The 15,127-nt window shown below is 36.8% G+C and overlaps 1 protein-coding gene and 1 pseudogene across 2 annotated transcripts; one reads left to right on the top strand and one right to left on the bottom strand.

Moving 5' to 3' along the window:
* The first annotated feature begins 6,291 nt into the window (after positions 1–6,291).
* On the top strand, positions 6,292–6,828 carry LOC126619419 (indole-3-acetic acid-induced protein ARG7-like; annotated as a pseudogene).
* Positions 6,829–7,477: 649 nt separating this feature from the next.
* On the bottom strand, positions 7,478–10,902 carry LOC126619418 (uncharacterized). Of its 2 annotated transcripts, none has more exons than XM_050287784.1 (3): positions 9,278–10,902; positions 8,101–8,198; positions 7,478–7,994 (listed from the first exon to the last, which is right to left on the bottom strand). In XM_050287784.1, exon 1 carries the CDS (start codon positions 10,736–10,738, stop codon positions 9,353–9,355), a length of 1,386 nt encoding a protein of 461 aa, XP_050143741.1. In that variant the 5' UTR covers positions 10,739–10,902; the 3' UTR covers positions 7,478–7,994; positions 8,101–8,198; positions 9,278–9,352. The 2 variants fall into 2 exon arrangements, with proteins under 2 accessions (XP_050143741.1, XP_050143740.1); XM_050287783.1 differs by having other exon boundaries at positions 7,478–8,000.
* Positions 10,903–15,127: the final 4,225 nt, after the last annotated feature.

Below are 15,127 nucleotides of genomic sequence, written 5' to 3' on the forward strand. Positions count from 1 at the left end.
CTTGCCCGAATGTAGTTTGAAGGATAGTGACTCATCAGCTATTTACTTGTACTGCCACTATAAAGTACTTTTGGGCTGATTAGCTGGCTGGTCTATACCACTTGGTCTTTGGGTAGGTGAGCAAGTGGTGTCAATGGTCTGCACCTAGTCGAGAAAGGCCTCTTCTGTCTTCTGGGTTTTGGGCTTGACTTCGAGCTTCTCTCTTCTTTTTGGGCCAACTCCCTTTTGAGCCCAAAGTTTAAGTTTTAATCCAAACAGTCACACCATCATCGTGAAGCCGTCACCGCCAAGAACAAGAACCAACAAACCATATTGACGAACGGAAAATGGGGGTGGCAAACCACCCTCGCTATGAGCACTCCCATAATTCTACCAATTAGTGTAAAGTACACTTAAAAAGCCACCCAAACACAAAGCATGTCCCTAAATGGGATCCACAAAGGAAACACCCGATGAGCTGAGTAGCAAAGGTCGGTGGGCAACGATTCGCGGCAGGGAACAACAATTGGAGCAGAATGACTAATTAATATGTGCGTTGTCGTACTCTCATATTTCTAATATGCAGATTAGCAAACATCAGCTAGAAGTGTCATTGAAAAATCCATCAAAAATCAAGGTTCTAAAAGACGCTAGACGCTAGTCGGGCGGCAAGCTGGGCCCTAGTGCCTAGGCAGCTAGACGGATTTAAGTAAATTTATTATATATCGTATAAACAAATGTTTGCTTATACTTAAAAAGTACATAATTTCATTGGGACACATGAACTTTAAAATAAAATGACATATAGATTATAAATTATTAGAACATAATGGAAAAAAGAATGCAACAAGTCTCTTACAGTTTCTTGAAAAAAAGAATGCAATATGAAAGTTAATTGATTTTCTATCTAAGTGAGAGTCACGACCTAGGTGCGTGTCTAAGCGGGTGCCTAAGTTTTTCAAACACTTAGGGATTAATTGGGTCGGTGGCTAGGCCTAGCAAACGAGTTGTGTTTGTTGTGTTTCGTGTCGTATTCGTGTAACACATGTTATCTTAACGGATCGTGGCATGTCACACCCGTTATCTTAACGGATCCTTAATAGGTCAAGTTACTTTACCCAACAGATAAAATGACCTGACTCGTTATGATTTGTTAAGAAAAATATATTTTTTTCGGGTAAATTACATTTTACCCCCTAAAATTTGAGTACAATTACAACCTCATACAACAATTTTAAAACATTTCAGTCACATATATTTACTTATCATACGTGAATGAAATGGGTAAAAGAAGAAGGAAACAGAAGAATTGCTTCCGAAAGGAAGCATGGGAAGGAATTAATGGGAAGTTATGGGAGATGGTTGAAGGTGGAACTTGGAAAATGAAGTGCCAGGGTGACAGCTAAGAAGAGCGGACGAATACACGTGCATGGGGGAGCTGAGCCTCAGAGATCGAGAGAGAGAAAGGCCAACTAAATCATTTCTATGCAAAAAAATATTGCTTGTGGGCTGCAACGAATAAAAAATGTTATGATGCTCCGAATTACAGGATATTTATATATTAATTGTTAAATTTTAATTTTTGTATTTTTGTACTTTTAAACAAAATTTGAACAGTTAAAATATTCAAAATATCTCATATTCCTCCGAGGCACCGTAAAAAACCATCGCAATGCGCATATGATATATGACTTCTGATCGGAAATATCTGTCTCTTGATCCTTCGGTTCTCAGCGTCTCACCCACCCGTGAGAGGCTAGCCTTCTTTTGCCCAACCTCATGTGCACTACATACATCATTTTGTTAAGCTCCCCCACCCTATCACCTTTGTCTACGACCCACCTCATAAGATCCCACCATCTTCATGCATGCATGCATGCATGCTTCAATTTCTATATATACATGATATGATATATATGCATCATTATGTGATGTTTGTTTTGATTTTTCAATACAAGAAGTTTGTCCATGATATTTGAACTTTACTCCAACAAAGTGAAATTTAAAATTCCATATGATTATATATAGATAGTTATGGACTATCTTTTTTTAATTCTCTATTTTTTAAATGAGATCAACCTTGTATAAGAGACTAGTTTACGTGAGACCGGTCAACGAGATATTCTCAACCATTTGTGGGAGAGGAATGCTCTCGGGTCTGCTCTCTAATCTCGGCCGACCCATATCTTTTGGTATTGAGAAGAGAAGTAGCAATGAACAAAGAATTTAGTTAATAATTTATCTTAACTTGCTTTAACTAAAGCTTCTAAACATATATAGTTTCAAAGTCTTGAACAAATGGAAGTTGATTTATTATTTCTTCTTTTCTTTAGATTAAGAAATCGGAGAGGAAAAAGTTATAGCTGGATATGAAGAGTTTATGAAAATGTTGAATGAGATTTGACAGGAGGAATAGTTCAAGGATACTAACTCCTCTTTCAGTCCGTCTCCATGTCTGTAGAAATAGTGTTGCCAGTTTGAGTCAAATTGATAAATTGTCGGAAAGAGGAACTCTTTCTTTCAACCAACCTAGCACAGCCAAGTTTGTCTCTAGGGAGGATGAATCAGTGTGCTGACACTCACTCATCTCTCAGCAAATCAACTTCAAAATTCAAACATCTGAACCCACTCAGAATCACAACCACAGAATCCACCATGCACAAAGCTGCACCATTCCACAATTGCTTGCATTTTCAAGTTTTATTTTAAATATGGATTGATTCAAAGAGGTCTATCTTATCTAAGAGTTTATTTTGAAGTGCTTTTAAAATAACTAAAGGGTTTTTGGTGAAAGTATTTTTGAAACTAATTTTTAGTAAAAATGCAAGTAAATCCTCGAAAAACACTTAACTAGTGTTTCTTGCCGAAAGCACTTCAAGTGCTTTTAGAACCCAAAATTATTTTCCTTAAAAACACCACTTTATTTTAAAAACACTTCTAAACGCCTTAAGATGCTTGTACAGTTGTATGTACTCCGCAATAATAACTAGGTCGAGCCATAGATGATATGTGGATATACCTAGAAAATGCTTGGCTAATTACTAAACTCGTTAGAATATGCTTTAACTGAGGATGTTTCTTAATTAATTTGTGATGATTGTATTGTTTGGAGGATGGTTATGTTGTTAATTGTGCGGGACACTTTTTTCTTTTCGTATGGATTGAAATTTCAAACAAAGCTTTATCGGGCTCCATAGTGCACCCCATCCTCCATATTAATGTACATATTTCCCTTATTTCAATAAATATCGTGTTTTTCTAAAAAGGAAATGCTAATGTTGTCAAATCAAGAATAGATAATAGCTGACGCAGTGTGATAAAGTAATAGAAAAACTTAACGACATATCCTAAACTAGAATCAACTAACAATTTGAAATCTACCCAATTTTGAGATAAGTTTATTAATCGAAAAGAGACGGCCCCACCAACCTAGAGGTTGCTTGTATACAATTAATAAATAAATAAATAAATTTAAAAAAAAAACATACCATAAAGGTCCTAAAGTCTTATAATCCCTTTTGGGATAGTAAATTATGAAGGAATCGACAAAAAATTCCCATACGTCGGCACAGAGTCTTCTTCACCTTTGCTGTTCTATTCGAAATGGTGGTTCATGGTTTCAATTGTTTTTCGATCCCTTCAGTCATTTATTCTACATTGATAGTCTTTGCCAAACTAATATTATTATCAGAAAACAATGCTTATGTTGTGACAAATATGAATGTTGTATTTTGGCAAAGAATTAATTAGTGTAATGATTTATATATTCATAGTATGGTAAGGTAATATGCTTTACGAATTTAGGTTAAATCGTGTCTTTATGTATAATTTATCTATGCATGATTTCGGAAGAGAGAAACCTTAAAATTGATCCTTTTGGTTGGTGAGCAAATGGAGAATGTTGAAAGAATCGAGAACTAGTCTCTCTCCATATAAGACTAAAAATGTGACTCCCATCTTATGCTCTGCAAACCCGGCAGGATACATCCATCCATCCCCTTTGGTACTCTCTTACTCATATAGCCCATCTCTTCTCCTGAATGCTTATAAGGTCAGATATTGAAGAGATTCGCAAAAACTTATCCAAATCTAAACTGCAGGCTAACGGTTTTAAGACTGCAGAGCAACAATGTTGTACGGATAGTACATGCATGCATGCTATAACATTATATATACAACTTAATTTAAGTGTTCGATTCAAAAAAGCAACAAAATGTTGTTGACCACACAACGTTCTAAAAGACGCTAGATGCTAGTCGGGCAGCGGGCCGCGGGCGGCGAGCAGGAGCCTAGTGTCTAGGCGTCTAGGCAATTTTTTACCTTTAATTAAATTTGTTATATAACATATAAATAAATGTATACTTATCCTTTAGAAATACATAATTATATTGAGATACATAAATTGTAAAATAAAATACATAGATTATAAAGTATTAAAATACATTGAAAATATGGGAAACAAACATAATTAGTGTTAATCCAAGTATTCAACAAGTTTCTTACAATTCATTGAAAAAATAAAATGTAAAATGAAAGTTTTTTATTTTTTTCGAACTAAGAGTCGTGACGTAGGCGGGCTGGTGTCTAGGCGAGTTAGACGGATGCCTAAACAGATCTAGACGTCATTTGTTAATTTTCAAATGTCTAGTGAATAATCACATTATTGATCAAATCTTTTATGTCACTAGTTATTAGTGGAGAAATAAATATATTTTAAAAAGAAAAAAAAAGAAAGACAAAAATTCGATGGAGTTTTAGAGTATCTTATACTCCAGATCTTTAACCATTGAATATTAATTATTGTATCTTTGATCAAAATTTTAATAATTTAAACTCTAAAATATAAGAAATTCTAGTACGCTAAAACACCATAGAAAATTCTCACAATTTAATCCATTGTTTATGAAGAATTACATATGACCAATGTTCTAAAAATCAACCTAGATGGTCACCTAGGCACTAAGCGGTGAAGGCCCGCCCCGATTTTGGGAAAATCGTTTCGAAAAATCGATCTGGAGCTAGGCGGTCCTAGACGGTTTTCTTTTAATATTTTTTATATTTTTTATTAATTGTGTGCTTTTTTCTTTTTTGGTTTCATGATTGTATACTTATGGAAATGGTGTACCTAATTTGCAAATGATGGATTTACTACAAGTTCATCCAATAGTGAAACGAATTGGAGCACTTTTGAGAGGATACATACAAAGAAAAGAAATAAACTAGATACAACAAGGTTAAATAATTTAGTCTATGTCCAATCCAATAGAAAGATCATGAAGAAGAAAAATTTAGTCCATCATTCAAATCATCCTCATTATGATTATATACTTACTGTTTTTTAAATATTGAACTTTTTTTATGTATATAATTTGTGTATTCTTCTACTTCTATTTTTGCATTTTATCATTCTTTTATTATCCATACGAGGATAGTTTTTTTTAGGTGTAAATAGGCACTTATTTACAATATATATAATAAATTTACATAAATTTACCTAGACATTAGACCCTTACCCGCCGTCTGACTAGCGTTTAGCGATGTTTAGAACCTTGCATATGAATCATCATTGTGCAGAATTTTTTTTTTTTTCCGGCAGATTTATATATTAAATTGAGCAAAAATAATTGGAGAACAAGCAAGTGGGATCGCACACTTCGCCAGTCCCATCCTAATCTCATATGTTATCTTTTCCTCTCCCAACTTGTGGGGTCTTAACTTCGAGAACTTCAAAAATCACTCATCAAGCACCATGATTTATTGTGAAAAACAGAAGGGGGAAAAAGCCTGCCGCCAAATGTGCCATGTTTTATAGATTATAATCTTTGAGATGACATGCATGTTCGTAGAATTTCCTATCAAGAGGCATTACTATAAAGTTTGGGGTACAGCATGGTACTGCAAAGCATTTATATACCGTTACATAACATGTTGATAATAAGTCAATATAACTTATTGGTTATCAATAATCTATAACATGCTTAGATAACTTAACAAATATTGACATATTATCGTGATATGGTATTAGCACTTCAAAATAGTCATTTTGTATACTTTTGTTCTTTTCTACAAGCAATAAGAAAGATTGCAGAATAATTTTTTAAAATGCTAATAACAGATCTAACCGGTGATAGCAAATATGCAAATCTGAAAGGAAAAGAACACCATCTCTTAGAAGTTGCCCCATGATGATCACAATTATCACATCTCAGCTTCCTCTCCCACATCTATATATACCTTTCATCTTTGTACTAACCACTACCACCTCACCTATTTCATCTCTCTCTGTGGGTATACTTAGCTAAAGAAAAAAAAATGATGAAGGGAAAGTTTGTAAGGGTGTGTGCAAACGAAACAAGTGGAGGAAGATAGGGAGTGGAGGGAGCATACCTTCTTCCACGTGCTGTGAAAACTGCTGCCAATGGCCTCTCTGGCCTTCCATGCAAGAAGAAAACTCCATCCCAAAAGATGTCCCAAAGGGTCACTTGGTAATCTACGTAGGTGAAAATCACAAGAGGTTTGTGATCAAAATCACCTTGCTTAACCACCCTCTCTTCAAGGCATTGCTCGATCAAGCTCAAGAAGAATACGATTACAATGCTGATTCGAAGCTCTACATCCCGTGTGATGAGAGCCTTTTCCTCGACATTGTTCGCTGTGCTAGCTCGCCGGATGATCATCGAAGGATTCCTCTGTGTCTCTGAGAATTCAATTGAGTGCACTAACAAAGAACACTGAGGTATTTAGTTGATTCATGAGGTCTCTGCTCCAATCATAATAAATCAGGAGAAATATATGGCCTTATTGTTGTTGTACAATATGGAGAGTTGTAAGAGATTAATATTATTCTAATTTGTAGGTCACCAAATTGTGACTCAGTTCAAAAATTAGTAAGTTCTGTTCTGCTTCCTCTGCTGTTTTTATAGGCTTGGAATTTGGTGTGTATGAAACATAACTGGAGTGGTTCAGATTCCAAACTAAGTACATCAGCACCAAAATCTGAAGTACAGTACTGGACCACTGCTCAACTTTTATGAACGAAACTCCAACTTCTATTGGTACGACATTGTTACAGGAGAATCATTATCAGCACTCTAAAATAATCATCTCGTAATCTTTAATATTGATGGAAAGGAAGTAAGGAACCTTGAAAATTTTGAAATAGTTGCACATATTTCACTGAAAATAAAAGGAAAATAAAATGATTTTCGCACTACCATTTCTCTTTATGCCCTTCATTGTTTCACCAGTCATTCCTCTTAATTTAAATCCCTATGATTTCTCATCTCCCACATTGTAGTTGCTGTCTAAATATTTGAGATTTTTATTTAATTTTTAGTCTATTGGAATTTTTTTTTTTTTTTTTGAACAAACAATATTATCTCACTAAAGGGAAGATGTGAACTTAGTCTCACAATGAACTAGCAATAATGTGGTTCAAATTTGTTTTTGCGAGAATCGAACCTAAGACCGCTCAATTACAAATAAAGAAGAATACCACTAGTACCAAGTGACATGTTTGTCGTATTAATTCCTGAAAATATGATGACAACTTAGCTTAATGAGCTTCCTGATATACAAAATATTGAAGTCATTGTTTGTTAGCAGTGTGGGATTTGCAGAATTCAAGCCAAGGTCTTATGGACATGAAATTACAGAGAGGAATGCTGCCAATTAGGAAATGAACAGAGAAGCCAAGGACAAGTTAAACCTACAAAACTCATCACTTATTCAGACATAAACTCTATCAAATTCAACAGTGGAAGCTGGAAGAAATTTCAAAGCACCGCAATGACCAGATTCTATGTTTGTTTGAAGAGACGGGACTTGTTATCGACTAACAAAAAATTCTTTCTTGATTTTGTCTGAGTGGAACGACAACTTGAACATGACTAATGGAGTGAGTGTTCATCGGTCATCACTGCCGCAAAATTGGTTTAAAAACTGGGTTTCAGCCAAGCGGCGGCTTCAATTCTAGAAAGGAGACGATATAGACTTGCCTTCTTCAACATCAAAGTCTGTTTCTACATAAAACAGGCTATTAGAGACCTCAAATTGTACACCGACCACATAAAAGAAGAGAAGAAACTTCAAAATATATGATTGTAAACTATGTTCACCTACATTTAGAGCACCAGACCTCTCAACTGTTTAGCTCAATTCATTGCATTTTTTAGCACCTTAAACCGCATGCCAAATTCGCATAGCCTTGACAGATGCAGCTTGAACATGCAAGACGAATAACAAATGAGACGAATAACAAACAAACATATTCAATATAGGAGAAATAAGTTTGACAGTGATCTAAAGGATCCAACACCAAAGTCAGGGGTCCTAATCCTATGTAAACAACAGTCCTTGTAAATAATGAATATATATGTGTGTGTGTGTGCGTATATATATATATATGGCAATATTATGAATGATTCTACACCCAAAGCTTAAATCATTTTCCAGAGCATCCACCAACCCTAAGAAAGTCCACAAAGAAAGCAGGAGAACTCAAGTATCTACATATACACGGTGATCTCCAATTGGTGCCAGTCACGTTTATTCCAACATAAATTCTTCATCCTTAAAGAAGACCAGAAATGAATCCATGCAGGTTATAAAAAAATTCACTATTTAAATACTTCTTAATGTAAAAATACATTAAATCAATGATTGGCATGTCCAACAAAAAACCTATTCAATCAGCAAAGACCATATTAAAAGTACATAGTATTCCGAGTCCACCTCTGAAAACGGTCCTTGATACTTATACACATTTCATATGATTGTTGTAGCAAAATAACCCTACACTCGTCTACCTGCACAGCATACCTCAAGAATATGCAAATATATACACTCCCAAGGGTCATCTAGTTTTCGCATCACATTTGTTTTACCATAAGACAAACACTAATACATCCATATATGGTGATCCATAACAGTAAATTAAGGCACATTCAGAAATTATGTGCAATGTGTATAACAAACATGTAAAAATGGTATAATTAAAAAGAAATTCTTCCATAATTGAAATGACATAAAGATCAATACTACAACAATCTAAGTCACTATCACAATGACGACTCTGATTTCTTTCATTATCATCATAAAAAGTAACATACACTGCGGAGAATTAAAACAATGATTGCAACGTCATTTACACATGAAGGATTCTTGTGCAAGGTAATACACAAGTAGTATACTGGCTCAAGGTAAAGTACATACAACATCTGTCTAGCAAACTACACCAAACAATGGCAGTGCGGAATAAGGGAATCCAAAGCAGGAACACAGAGCACTGAAAGATTACCAGGAATGTAGTGTTACTATTGAAGCATGCAAGAGAAACTGCCAGCTAATTACTGCCAAGTATCACCTAAGGCCCTCAATCTAGTGCTCCAATCCTCCCCCCCTGAGAACTAGCATCTCGACACCTCGCCCTAGCTGCAAAGTAAAATATGAGCCAGGATACCATAAAATAAACTTCAACAGTCGACTGAAAGAGCTTGGCAAACGATCTTCCACAAATTCGAGTTAAAACCCATCTTACAGATCCCCCACAAAGTACCGATTCCAAACACTTGATTTGGATAGCTTGGCTCAACATTGACAACATTAAATAACAGCCCTCCTTGACAATTTCTCTCCCACTCTTCCTCGAATCCACTATAGCTACCCAAGCATCGACAGCAAATACGAATGCCACCAATGTGTCCAACAAGTACCACACAAACAAAAACCCAGTAAGCTCCTTCTCATAACCTCGAATCCAGGGAGGCATAACCGAAAAAGGCATCAACTTTAACCTAATAAACAGCTTGAAAAAAGAGTACTGGTCCTCAATTTCGCCGAAATACCACAATCCCAGAAGCTGAGTGAGAGCATCTCTCACCGCCCACCTCATGAGAATGAACCCAGAGAGCCTCTTGATTCCCAATCTGGACCCATCCCAAACCAGACCAAAAAACGAAGTAAACCGCCCGATCAGATCATTCACAACTGTTGTAAAAACAATGCCAAGAACCCATGAATACGTTACAAGAAACCCTAGAATTACCCAACCGTAAGCTGCAGATAAGAAACTCACAAGGAAGAACAACGTCGCCACGTCCCGGCGACCCAGCTCCAATCCGTTGATCAAGAATTGCAAATCGACGGCCCGATCGTCCATTTCTTCATCGCCGCCTTTCTCCTCCCCTTCATTGCTTTCTCCGTCGCCATCCCTACCTCTAGATCTGTCATTGGAAATGGTGAATTTCTCGGCCTTGAACGTGAGGCTGGAGCGCACAATTTCAGAAACCCTAGTCCCGTAAGTTCCATTAAACCCTAATTTGGAGGTGGAGTGAGAGGAGGAGGAGAAAATGAGGATTGGGGCGATCCGATTGGGGCCGAAGAGGGAGCGAGCGTCGTCGTCATCGCCGGAGAAGAAATCATCGTCTAAGGTTCCGACGCGGGTGAGGTGAAGCAATGGGCGGTGTCGGCGGCGGAGAGTGATTGGAGAAGGGGACTCGGCTGGAGATCTGGGAGAGCGGTGGTTGGTATTGCCGGCGCCAGCGAGGTCGAGGCGGGAGAGGAGGGATTTGAGAGAAGGGTCGCGGTCGACGAAGGAGGTGAGGAGGTGGGTCCCATTTTCGACGACCGTGCGGAAGGAGAAGATGAGGAGGGAGAGGAAGACGAAGGTGAAGAGGTTGGCAGCGAACGACGTCGTGGCTTGTCGGAGGAGCTGGGAGGTGCTGCGGAGGTGGTTCAGCCGTAGATGCTGATCGCTCATCGCGGTTTTTTTAGAAAAGAAACGTTTCTCCTTTTTTATTTATTTTTGGTATTTCTCGGCGTTTCTATTTATTTGTTTGTGGTGTTGTTCGTTGGTGTTAGTTGTCGTGGCGACGACTTTGTGAGGAGATACAGAGGGAGAGAGAGAGAGAAAGCGACTAGCGTGTGTTTACAACACTGATGCAAAAGGTGGAGAGATTTTTAGTTTGTTCGTAATAAAGCTGGTACGCCACATGTAATCATATATTATTAGGAAAACTAATGAAAAGGGTTTGAAAACTTTGAGTTTTAATGATAAGGACAAAATAAAGAGTAAAGTGAATAGTAGCAGGATTGACTTTTTAGTGTAAAAATGTGGTTTTTCGTTAAAGTGAACAGTACCAGGTGCTTTTCGTTAAAGTTCCCTATATTATTTTGTAAGTAAACGAATACTTGAAAAATAAAAAATAAAATTTACATATAATATACTACTTTATGTTCTAGATACACTAAAAAAAATTTCGTAAAAGTGAAACGAAATGATCGAAAATAAGATAGGTGATACAGACGTTACAAATTTCTTCCTGTATTACCATGTCAATGTCATAGTACTAATTAATTTTAAATTTTGTTTTGATATATTAACCCAAGAAGTGGATAAGAATATTACAATATGTCAAGTACTAATTGGTTTTGAATTTCTTTGGTTATCTTCAATCTAATAATTAAAAGTTATATAATTAAATTTAAAGTCAAAGTTCACTCTAAATATTGTATAAACACTCTAACATTGTTTTAAAAATTCCCGCCTAGCACCGCTTAGGAGCCTAGGCGCTAGGCGGTTGGTCACCACTCCGATTAATGCTTAGGCATTTGAAAATTTAAAAAGGGCGTCTAGACCTATTGAGGTACCTGCATAGACCACCTAGGCACCCACTTAGCCCGCCCAGACTCACCTAGGTTGCGATTCACTTAGACAGAAAATAGATAACTTTCATTTTGCATTATTTTTTTTAATAAATTGTAAAAGAGTTGTTGAATACTTAAATGAACACACATTATATGCTTGTTCCCCATGTTTTAATTATGTTTCAATACTTCATAATATATATGACATTCTATTTTATAATTTATGATGTAATTATATATATTTTAAGTATAAACAGACACTTATTTATACGAAATATAATAGATTTACTTAAATCTGCCTAGTTCGCCTAGACGGCCCCCACTTAGCCGCCTAGGTGCTAAACCCCAGCTCGCCGCCCGACTAGCGCCTAACGTCTTATTCCCCATGTTTTCAATAAACTTAGACATAAAATAGATCACTTTCATTTTGCATTTTAATTTTTCAATAAAATGTAAGAGACTTGTTGAATACTTGGAAGAACACTCATTATACGCTTATTCCCCATGTTTTCAATATGGTCTAATATTTTATAATTTATACGTCATTTTATTTTGCAATTTAGGTATCTCAATATAATTATGTATGTTTTTAAAGTATAAATAGGCACTTATTTATACAACATACAATAAATTTACTTAAATCCGCCTAGTCTGCCTAGGCCCTCGTCTAGACCCCGCTTAGCCGCCTAGGCACTACACCCCAGCTCGCTACCCAACTAGCGCTTATTCTACAACATTGTCAAAAGCTTATTCTACATGATTCAGTAGCCTCTTGCTAGAGCATTAAAAGAAAGTTCTAAATCACACAACTCATGGAATCATTAGATGATTGATCACTTAGGCTGTTTACATGATATAGGCTAAATTAGAGTGATTATGTAACAACCCATCCTAGATTTTACGAAACATGGAACTTTGAGGGCAATTTGTAATTTCACGTTTGGGAGATATCTTTTATTTTTGTCTTTAGTGGACCTTGTTTTGTGATCCACTAGGGGCCCACATGTTCCCTTGTTTGTCGACCCTCTCTCCCTGTCATTCTCTTTCCCTCCTTTCACTCTATCTAAAACTCTCTATTTTCTCATTTCTCTTATCCCTTTCTAACCTCCCCTCTCTAGGAAAGCACACAAACATAACAACAACACCAGCAGCTTCACACCACCATCCCTCACCCTCTATGTGAACCCCATGAACCCAAAAAGGGCGAGGGGACTCTTCCCCAATTTTTCAGCTACACCCGTGAGTTTGTAGGCATTTTTTGGCCATCTCCGGCCACTTTTTGGCTTCCAAATAGGTAATCTCTCATCTTAAGCCATTTTGACATATTATGGGTTCGATTTGGCTGAGAAATGAAGAAGTTATAACCTTTTAAAGTTTACCCAGTTTCAGGCAACCTCCGCGGCTTTCATGCTATTTTTCGGTCAAACCACAATGAGTTAGCCATCGAGAAGGGTACTAATTTGTTTGTCTCGTTCCAAGGTGTGACTTTCATTTTGGAATCACTCAATTTCGTTGAGTATTGAAGAAGTTATGGAGCTTTGAATAATACCCAAAAATTCGGCCAAAACCCAGTTCCTGTTGGGTTTCCGGCGAACCGGGTCAATGCCGGATATTCTTTGGGGAATATTCCGTTAAGGAATATTCTTTGGGGAATATTCCATCAGGGAATATTCTTGAAATATTTTGTTAGGGGATATTCCTTACATTGACTTTGCATTGACTTTTACGAAATTTTCTCGGGACCCTACTTAGGATAATTCGACGCCCTGATTCTAAATTCACGCTCCGTTTTCCCAAATTTAATCGTCTTAATGGGGTTTTACTAATTGGTCCTTTTATGTGCTTAGGTGCATTTGTTAGTGGTGATTCCATCCTCCCTAGTTTGAACAGTTCTTCGGTGACGGAGTACTGTGAGTAGACCCCTTCCAAAATGCATGTTTTTATTACTAAAAATGCATACATGAAAAGCATTATTTTTATAATATAATGTTTATTGAGTTATCGGATTTACACTTTATGAAATATCATGCTTTATTGAATTTACGTTACTGAGATATTTATGAATATGATTTATGATATGATGTTTGAGCTATTAAGCTCTTATGGTATATATTTTGGAAAGATTATGTTCATGATTTTTTGTGTTTACTTTGTGGATATTTAATGATATATGTGCCTTCAGACAGGCGATGTAGTGCATTTGGGCATAAGATATATATGCCTTCAGGCGGACGATGTAGTGCCTTCGGGCGAAAAATATATATGCCTTTGGGTGGGCGATGTAATGCTTCGGGTAGAAAATATATATGCCTTCAGGTGGGCGATATAGTGCCTTCAGGTGATTGTGATACCACTACTAAGCACATTATATACGACATATGTTTTACGAAGTTTTTATGGCATGCTATGGAAAACCTATTACTTATTAGCTATATGAGTTTTTCTAAAACTGGGGGTTAGGCATTTGAAGAGTAATTGTTTTAGTATTGCTTATATATAAACTTGGTCCACTCATGCTTTGTTTTGCGCCTCCTTCAGAACTTAGAATCGAGTCGTACAATCCCGGCATCAGGGCACTCCTGCATCGGCATCTTCGAGTCTTCTTGGTGTAAGACCCATTCCTTTGTTCATACCTTTTCATAGTATTTCTTCTACAGTATTATTGATTAGTTGTATGCTCTGAAAACGTTCTTACATTTGCATATTCATTATAGTTAAATTTACGTGTTTTATTTTGTGTTCGTTCTTTCTTCATAACTCTCATGCATGTTAATATGGCTTCGTCACCCTCGGGCGTCAGCCAGCACGTGCCTACCCTGGTGTTTGGAGAATATCGGGTTCTAGCGTGTCAATTTGGTATCAGAGCATGGTTTGTTCAAAGCATACTTATGATCGTTTCTTACTCTAGTAGTTTGTCGACCTTGATATCATTTGGATGTCACGGCTTCCATTTATTGGTGCTTTTTCGACGTAGTTGTGTAATCTTCTTTCTGTCTGAATTGCCACATCCTTATCTGAAGTATGAAATTCATGTTGGGATTGTGCCTCATCGGTGATGAAATGGAATGATGGACGACTTTCAACAACAGATCGATACTTTGCGAAAGATAAAAAAATCTCTATGAGAGGAAGTCTGATTAAAACCAGCTGAAGATCTAAAACAATGATGATACTCTGCAACTTGTGTTCCCTAGGAATAGTGGGCAGAGTTGTATCTATATGGAGATTGCTTGAAACATCTGAAGTTCGTGTGGAGAAAGTGAGTAAGCACTAGTTGTATGCAAAGTTTAGCAAGTGTTAGTTTGGTTAGATCGACTCAATGTCCTCGACCTTGTTGTTTCTGCTGAGGAAATTCGTGTGGACCCTCGAAGATTTCTCGGTGATTGCATTTCCTAACAAGTGGACGAATGCTCCAGCGACGTTCATGAACCTAACTGACCAGTTATTCCACCCATATTCCGACGGTTCTGTGATTTTCTTATCGATAATCTTCTTATCTATT

This window comes from Malus sylvestris, chromosome 4 (genome assembly GCF_916048215.2).
Source record: "Malus sylvestris chromosome 4, drMalSylv7.2, whole genome shotgun sequence".
NCBI classification, from domain to species: Eukaryota; Viridiplantae; Streptophyta; class Magnoliopsida; order Rosales; family Rosaceae; genus Malus; species Malus sylvestris.

Coding starts and splice junctions, on each gene's coding strand:
- LOC126619418 (XM_050287784.1), bottom strand. CDS start 10,738: ATGAGCGATCAGCATCTACGGCTGAACCACCTCCGCAGCACCTCCCAG.